Source organism: Mustela lutreola, chromosome 15 (genome assembly GCF_030435805.1).
Source record: "Mustela lutreola isolate mMusLut2 chromosome 15, mMusLut2.pri, whole genome shotgun sequence".
NCBI classification, from domain to species: domain Eukaryota; kingdom Metazoa; phylum Chordata; class Mammalia; order Carnivora; family Mustelidae; genus Mustela; species Mustela lutreola.
In genome coordinates, this window is record NC_081304.1 from 17,198,248 (window position 1) to 17,206,723 (window position 8,476).

The 8,476-nt window shown below is 43.0% G+C and overlaps 1 protein-coding gene across 1 annotated transcript in view; it reads left to right on the top strand.

The window, feature by feature from the left end:
- NSF (N-ethylmaleimide sensitive factor, vesicle fusing ATPase) overlaps window positions 1-7,820 on the top strand; it is a 150,787-nt gene extending 142,967 nt beyond the window's left edge. Inside the window, exons 18-21 of the mRNA XM_059147645.1 lie at window positions 840-974; window positions 2,071-2,184; window positions 5,660-5,715; window positions 6,168-7,820. Of these exons, the coding sequence (XP_059003628.1) occupies window positions 840-974; window positions 2,071-2,184; window positions 5,660-5,715; window positions 6,168-6,213 (351 nt within the window). The 3' untranslated portion in view covers window positions 6,214-7,820. The remainder of the gene's footprint in view (window positions 1-839; window positions 975-2,070; window positions 2,185-5,659; window positions 5,716-6,167) is intronic.
- The last annotated feature ends 656 nt before the right edge of the window (window positions 7,821-8,476 follow it).

An 8,476-nucleotide genomic window follows, 5' to 3' on the forward strand; every position in this document is an offset into this window, starting at 1 on the left:
AGGAGGTAAATACAAGAAGAAAAGCTTAAGTAAGAGTTTAAAATGATTGCCTTTGGAGAGAGGGAATCAGGAATGGTGGCATAGGACTGCTATAGGTTTTAAACATTTTTTGTATGTTTTGGGGTTAAAAACTGAAATTTTAAAATATTAAGTGACACCGTTATGTAAAGCACTTGGCACCCTACCTTTTACAGGTAAGTATTGCATAAATGTAAACAATTATTGTTAACCTACTCCTTTAAAATTTTTTTTTTATTTTAGAGAGAGAGGGTGTGAGCGGGAAGGGCAGACGGAGAGAAAAGCTCAAGCAGACTCCATGCTGAGTGCAGAGCCTGATGCAGGGGCTCTATCCATCTCTTGACTCTGAGATCAGAACCTGAGCCAAAACCAAGAGTCAGATGCTTAACTGACTACGCCCCCACCAGGAGCCCCCATCCTGCTCCTTCTTAAAAGCATTATATATTTTTGCTAAGTGGGTGATACAGACTTCCAGTTCATTCATTTCCCTTTTTCCAGTCCCCACCATACGTACACCATGTTGGCTGTCAGAAATGGATTACAGCATATAAGTCAGTATCTTTTTATTTGGCTTGTATGTCTCCCTGACTTACTTATCCATTATTTTATTGCCATCACTGACAAGAAGAAGCTGTTGCCTTTCTGAATCCTGTGCTTGCTACTTTCCTTTAGATTTTCACAAGGAAAATTCTGAATTTCTTTCTTTTTTTTCTTTTCTTTTTTTTTTTTTGGCCTAACCACCTGCGTTTCTGCAGTTAAATAAATGCAGTTTCCTAACCAGTCTTATCCTGCATTTTAACACATTTTCTCCCTGTGATCAGGGCCGCAAGCTTCTTATCATCGGCACCACTAGCCGCAAAGATGTCCTTCAGGAGATGGAGATGCTCAATGCTTTCAGCACCACCATCCACGTGCCCAACATTGCCACAGGAGAACAGCTGTTGGAGGCTCTGGAGGTGAAAATGAGTCAACGGATTGCAAAGTGTCTGTTAGAAAGGAGTCGGGGTTGGGACTAATGCTAAGGAGGCATGGCGGACATTGCCCCCGGTGCCTGGTTTCTGTGCTAACCTGAAATAGGGCACCTGGGATATACCTTCAGTCATTTCAGGACTTCGAGGAAGAGATGAATGTTAGTGAAAATGAATGAATTTCCCATTCCTTGGTGTAGGCAGCACCCAGCCTGCCAAGAATGAATTACTCTGTGCCCACGAGGAGAGAGGCATGCAGATTACATGGGCCAGAAACTCAGAATGGGGGGAGGGGAGGGTAGAGTGGTAGAGTAATCAATATGTGGAAAACTTGGTCATTTGCAAATAGCTTTCCACTCATTTACTTGCATTTCATAAATTGGCACAGTGATTAAAACCTTAGAGACTTCAAAACTATAGAAGTTGAAAGGGACTGCTTTATTAACAAGTTCATAGTATGGAAATGTTTCCTTAAATTTTTTGAGGATGACAGAGTGTAAATTATTAAAAAATGTAACCTTCATTAAACTCTTGATTAATATCAATGTACACAGGTGACTTGGTGAGATCTAGAAAAGATGTCGTGTGTAGTGATTCATTCAGCAGTGGTAAAGGCTTCTTAAAATTCTCAAGACCCATGCAGTTGGAGCATACTCCAACAAAATAGAAATCATCTCTATGATAGATATCTCCAGATTACCTATGTGAGCAGCTCTTGGGCCGAGGTTGAGTAAGGTTTAAATTTAGTCTCTGCTTTGACACATGTTAAAATTTTTAACTGATGCTTACTATGGTTTGAAGTTTTTTTTTTTTTTTCTCCCTGCCCCCAGCAAACATATCTCTGAATTATAATGGAGGTCTCTAGGAAAACAGGATTTAGCATACCCGTTTTCACTTTCGTTAATTGTACCTAATGGGGTGAAGAAGGTCAGGTTGGATTTTAAAATAGGAGAAAACCCTGTCCATGTGAACCAGTCAGGTAGTTCTTACTGCACTGTTCTTTCAAGGATAAATGTGAGCATTAACTAATGTTGCTGATGCACTCACTACAAAAGTGCTTTTGTCCTTTTTATTGTTTTCATAGCTTTTGGGCAACTTCAAAGATAAGGAACGCACCACAATCTCGCAGCAAGTCAAAGGGAAGAAGGTCTGGATAGGCATCAAGAAGCTGCTGATGTTGATCGAGATGTCGCTCCAGGTAAGATGCTGCGTTCTCCCCAGGATGCAGACACAGGTGCTTTGCGACGTACCAAGAGGTTTTAATATGTCCTTTGCCAAGGTTTTGTTTTGTTTTGTTTTAAAGATTGTATTTTAAGTAATCTCCTTACCCAACGTGGGGCTCAAACCCATAACCCCAAGATCAAGAGTCACCTGCTTCACTGACCAAGCCAGCCAGGCACCCCTCCTTTGCTAAGGTGTTGCTTTTTGTTTTTGCTTTTTTAAGATTTTATTTATTTGTTTGACAGAGAAAGACACAGCAAGAGAGGGAACACAAGCAGGGGGAGTGGGAGAGAGAGAAGCCGGCTTCCCTCCGCGTAGGGAGCCCAATGTGGAGCTTAATATGGGGCTGGATCCCAGGACCCTGGGATCATGACCTGAGCCGAAGGCAGATGCTTAATGACTGAGCCACCAAGGTGCTCCTTTTGCTAAGGCTTTAATTAGTTTGTTATAATTCTCTTATTTCTGTATTCAAGTTGCTATTAGTGGCCTGCTTCTAAGACCAAACAATTACTTTTCTAACTTCTTAAAATTCACAAATGGAAGAAAAGATTATAAAGTTACTTTCCATTTTAATTAGGGAATCATTAGATCTTAGAACTAGAAAGGGCTTCAAAGTGGCAATTGCTCTCCTGTCATCACTGCCTATCCCCATTTTAGAGATGAGGGTACTGAGTGTCCCACCAGTGGCCAGTGGGTTATCCACGATCACAGCCAATTATCGATGGAAGGAAGATGGCATCGTTGATCAGAGATCTAGAAGCTACTGTGCCTTTAACGAAATGGGGCCTGGGAAACTGTTCTAAGGGACAAACTAATTGAATTGTACAGAGTAGACTTAGGGTGTCTGTCTTTCCCTCTGGCCGGGCTCCTCGAAATTTCAAACAAGCTACTATAGGGTTAAAGCATCCAGGATCGCATAGAAGACCGAGCCCTAGGCCAGCCCCTGGGCAAAGACAGATGAAATTTCTCTGGAACTTTTTTACATCTCCTGGCAACTTACGTTTCCCCTTTTGGGAACTCCACCCCTCCACGTGTCCATCCTGGGTCTTCCTGTCCTTATCTAGATAATAAATGTATTCCTGCCAAGTTTCGTGACTTCAGGAACCTTGGCTTTTACTCACTGTTTGAATCCATGGTCCCTGGAACAGAGCCGGACACACAGCCGGGTACTCCGTGAACTGTGGTCACCTGGGTCCATCCCAGTTCACTGCTGGACAGACTGGCCGCGCTCTTGGCATTTTGTGTCACTGCTCAGGCCTGCCCTCTTGGCCCTGTGAGCAGCGGGTGGCAGAAGTAAAGTTTCACTTCCACGGTTACACCAGAAACAGGCTCTTGGACCAATAACGAATGGAGAACGCAAAGTGAATGCTTTTTAATCTTTCCTGGTACCTTTATTTTAAAACAGAATTGTGGCTTTCAGAAACCTATAGTTGAATGTATGGAACATTCAGCCGGATTGAAATTTACTTATTTTCCACAACGAGTGGTAAATTGAAGTTACAGACTAATCCCTTGGCTTAGGATTATCCTTGGTAAAGGTGCATATACAGATGTATTAGCTCTTTGCTTGGGAAAAGATAAATCTGTCAAGATCGTCAACTCTACTCTTCATTTTTTTGGTTTCAGCATAATTTTTTTTTTCAATAATTGCATAGGAGAAACTATGTGGGCTTTTCACTCCAGTCCCTACCCCTTCTTCCTTTGATGCCCGCGGGTCAGCGATCACCTCAATGTCTCTCATGTGAGTGGGGCACTCTGGCCTCATCTTCAGCGACGGACACTTCATAGGCCTCTGAGTTTGAACCCCTTCTTGTCAAATGGATTTCGTGCAGCTGAGTGAATTCTCTTCAGATCTGCCTGAGAGAGACCAAGCCTAAGTGGAGAGGCATGTAGTTGAGCAGAATATAAGTCATGTTACCTCTCTGTTCACGATACACGATTCTGTTAAAACTTGCACAGTGCTGAGGATCTGCTCTGACTGGATGTCACCTGAGGGAATAAAGTCATTTATCTAGATTACTTTTTTCCTCCCTTTCTCTTGACTTTTAATTCCATAGCTACAGGCAAGTCAGTAAGTCGTTGCTCACACATATTAAATATATTTAATGGGCAAAGACCTGCAAGCACTGACTACAGCTGAGTTCCAGCCAGTTCCATTTTTTTTTTTTTTTTAAAGAACTTGACAATTGATTCATATGTAATTCTATTCCCAAAGAAGGAAAATGTTTCTTTTGTTAGCTGTTCACACTTTTTCTTAGTCCTTTGTAGTCTGACCTCTTAACTTTGCTACATTTGAAACTTCTGTTCTATGTTTTTCTGGGATAGAAGAGAAGAAATCTTAAAAAAAAAAAAAAAATGTGGTTGGGGGGGAATCTAGTTGCACATTTCCCCACAGCTGCACCGACATTTGAAAGCTCTCCCTGGAGGGCAGGGAGTTCCCTCTTGGGAAACAGACTCCTGCCCTGGAACATTTTTTAAAAGTTAGGTATGTTTCTTACAATAAAAATTCATCTTGAGGAATTAAAGATGTGTTTCGTGATCATTTTTTAGATAACTTCACATCTCTGGAGGACCAGTGAGAACAAAATATAATTAAATAAATTAGTATAAACATGAATAAAAAGGAAAATGAATAGAGAAAATCAATAATATCCTAAACTTGGCTCCCTGAACCAAAATTCCCCTATCTTCTCCCAGATTCAGAATGATGGTTTTTTTTTTTTCTTCTTTTTTGAAGATTTTAAGTCATGTCTACACCCAACTTGGGGCTCAAACCCGCAAGATCAAGAGTCACATGTTCCCCAGCCTGAGCCAACCAGGCTCTGCTATCACGATACGATGCTTTTCTGCCACAGGAGACCCAGATTATCCAGCAGCCATGTTAGGGGAGTCACTCCACTCTTCATTATTTTTACTTTCAGAACCATTTTTTCATTAATTGCAAAGAAGAAACTGCATGGAAGACCAAGCCTAAGAAAAGCTAATGTGTCGATCATGAAAAGTTAATAAGCTACTTGTTAGTCATTTACTCAACCTCAGTTGGTTTAAGTTTGGTCTCACTTTCATGTGTTGGATGAATCCTGGGACTTGGATGCCCTTCAGCCCCGTGTGAGCAGCCGCCATCTGGCCTCACACGTGTCCTCTCCGACTTGCTGCGTCCTCACACAGCGCCAGCTAAGGGGGCACTCTGCTGAGGTGCCTGGGAATGACCGGCTGGGTCGCTTGGAGCCTCGTGCACAGTGATTCTCTGTGCCGGGAAACCCCGTTCACTCCTGAATGATGTAATCTGCTTCGCTGTGTATCAGAATATTGGTCAGGGAGCAGGTAACATATTTCTGTGACTCAGCAGGGCACTGGTGGGTGTATGAAACCGAGCATTTCCTTGGCATGAAGTGCATAGTTATTAGATGGTACCATTAACCCATGTTCTTTATTTCTGCTGATGTATTTAGATGGATCCTGAATACCGTGTGAGAAAATTCTTGGCCCTCTTAAGAGAAGAAGGCGCGTAAGTACACACAACGTTAGGGCCGTCCGCCAGACTTAGCCCTCTGCTCAATCCCGGTGCCTGTTCTAAGCGTTGCTCTCCAGTACATAAACATTTGAATTCTCAACCTCTCTTGGACAACTTTGTTTCCATTTATTAGCCTTCTTCACTGTGTTGTAGGTCTGAGAGACCAAGCAAGGAAGTTGGTTGTACTGTTGGTTTGCTCTCCTTGTCCTGCTTCGCAAAACTTCCTTGTCGCAATGCAGGAAAAAACTCGATGGTACATATTTATTGGAACCTGCTTTTAAATGCATGGGGCTACCACCGTTTTCTTTTGTGAAATGCTATTTTAATAGCAAATGCATAGTAAAAAAATGTAGAAAACCCATTAAGAAGCTTTTAGTGATTTTGTGATAAATGGTTTTTCTGCACACCCTCATCTGCTTTTTCTGTTTCGGGTGTTTCTTTTTCAGTAGCCCCCTGGACTTTGAAAATGGACTCTTTGAACACGCACAGTGACCAAGGGACGTGACCACGGTGAAGAGTGAAGACGGCCTGGGACCTTCACTCAGCTTGCTCAAGATCCTAGACGAAGTGAAATGTTCCCTGCCTTCGACACGTGCTCACTCTGCATGATTAGTGCAATAAAACTCCCTTCCTTGTGCTTACTCGGTCCGTTTTGTGGAAGGTACACATTTGCTCTAGAACGCTCTGCTTACCTCTCTGTGCAAGCTAGGATGATTTCTTCTTCCTTGGTCCTGAAGTGCAGGAGTCGCTGCACTTGGGGGCGCTACACATTTCAAGCTCAGTACCACCCTCGCCACCCCAAACCTCTCAGTAAATGTAATGGTGTCGTAGGACAGCACTGGGCCTGTTAGAAGGAAGACTTTCTAGATGTAAACCAGGAGCAGTGACTTAGAGGTACGGGTTCAGAGGGATTATCTTACAGCTCGCCTGTAATAACACTAAAGCTACTTGGGTGTTTGGTTAAAAGTTCTCCCAGAAGACTGGTTGGTTATTTTCGCCTGAAGAAACAGGGCTTTGGATTTCTAAGATGTGGTTTGCAGTCATTTTCAGAGATGTTCCCAAGTTGTAGCCAGGAGATCTTTCTTAATAGAAAGTCCGAATACCACTGTGTTGGCCGTGGCATTCCCTCAGTGTTACTCGTGTGCTCCGTGGCAAGAGATGTGGCGGCCGTGACCACGTGGTAGCTGTTGTTAACGACTTGGGAAAAACCTGTATGGAAAAAGCCTACACCCCTGAACAGAAAGGAGTCATTAAAATAAAGTCCTCTTATAAACCTCAGCACTAATTAGTGTCCAGGTCTAAATGGGAAAACACAATATTAGAGGCATATTACTAGTATCACCATTTTTCTTTTTCCTCAGCTTAATGACTTAGAATTTATTCTTCCTTTATTTTAAACCCTCTGTGCTATCCAGCATCGAAATAAAACACTATTCTCCAGAAGAAACCATTTTCTAGCCCTCACCCTGAGACTTTTTAATATCCATTCCAGTGCGTTTAACACAATTCCTTTCCCTTCCACACGCTCCTTACAAGGCGAAGGAGCACCAGTGGTTTGTCTGATAACTGAGTTAGAAGGAACAGGTCAGGCCATCATATCGGTGAGGAGACTTAGGAAGCGCACCACTGTCTCCCCACCGCGGCTTCGAATGCAGGGACGAGCAGTCAGCAGCCACCTGAAGGTGCCTCATGCCGCCCGTGCGGCTTGTGGCCACCGTGGCACTTGGGTGTAGCTGTCATTTGTGCCCATGGTAGAAGGCAGATTATCTCCAGATCCTGCCATCTGTATATTTTTGGTTGACTTCCGTGTCCTAGCTACTTCGTTTTGGGTTTTCACCCCTAGCTTATTTTGTGGCTTTTTAAAAAGTAGATTTTGTATTGTGTAATTCTGTGATCCCTGATGGCCAGTACCCCGGGTCCCCTGATCTGTTGTGCTTGCCTCTCTTCTCCTCCCAGGAAAGCCACACACATTGTATTAACTGATGGCTCTCGTTAAATGATCTTTATGTCTTTGTGTTTTGTCCAAAACTATATTGAAAGATATATATTGTTTCATGCAAATGAAGGAATGCAATAAAGAGTACCTATCCTCGAAAACATCCTGTAGACCATGTTTTGTACAAAACGACACGTGTGAAGAAGAGCGGGGGCTCCGGAAAGCCCCTCCTTGTCTTAACGAGCCTAAGGAGATGGAGGATTTTTATTTAAAAATCTCTGGGTTTCATTATTTAGGAAGCATACTCCGTTGAAAAGAGAAACATATCAATAACGTATTTTCAGGAGTTAATGCACAACAAGAACCTTCATACTTATTTTGCTTATTTTCGCCTTATTAAAACACTGAAGCAGACCAAAGCCGTAAATGGGTTAGTAATAATCCAGAAAGAAAAATTGTTTCTCAATTAGAGTTCCTCCTTTGAAATGTGCAAACCGAGGGATTTAAACACTCTCAGTGGGATTTCTTCACATGGTTCATTTTTGGAATCCTTTTTGCATTTTTCTGAGCTGTCGGATCTCAGCCTAAAAGCCCGATGCTTAGAGTTGGATGAGGGTAGGACGAAAGGCAGCTCAGAGAATCAGCAAGGCTCAGTGCAAAGAGGTCATCTCCCCAGGAGTTGTCCACACCTCCTAGGAGGACCCCGGGGCCACCCTGGGTCCTGCATAACCTTGGGAAGGTAGGGTCTTGAAGCTGTCCCAGTGCACTTCAAAGCTGCCCTGGGCAGAGGGTGAGAGAGTGTACGACGTCACAGGCCTA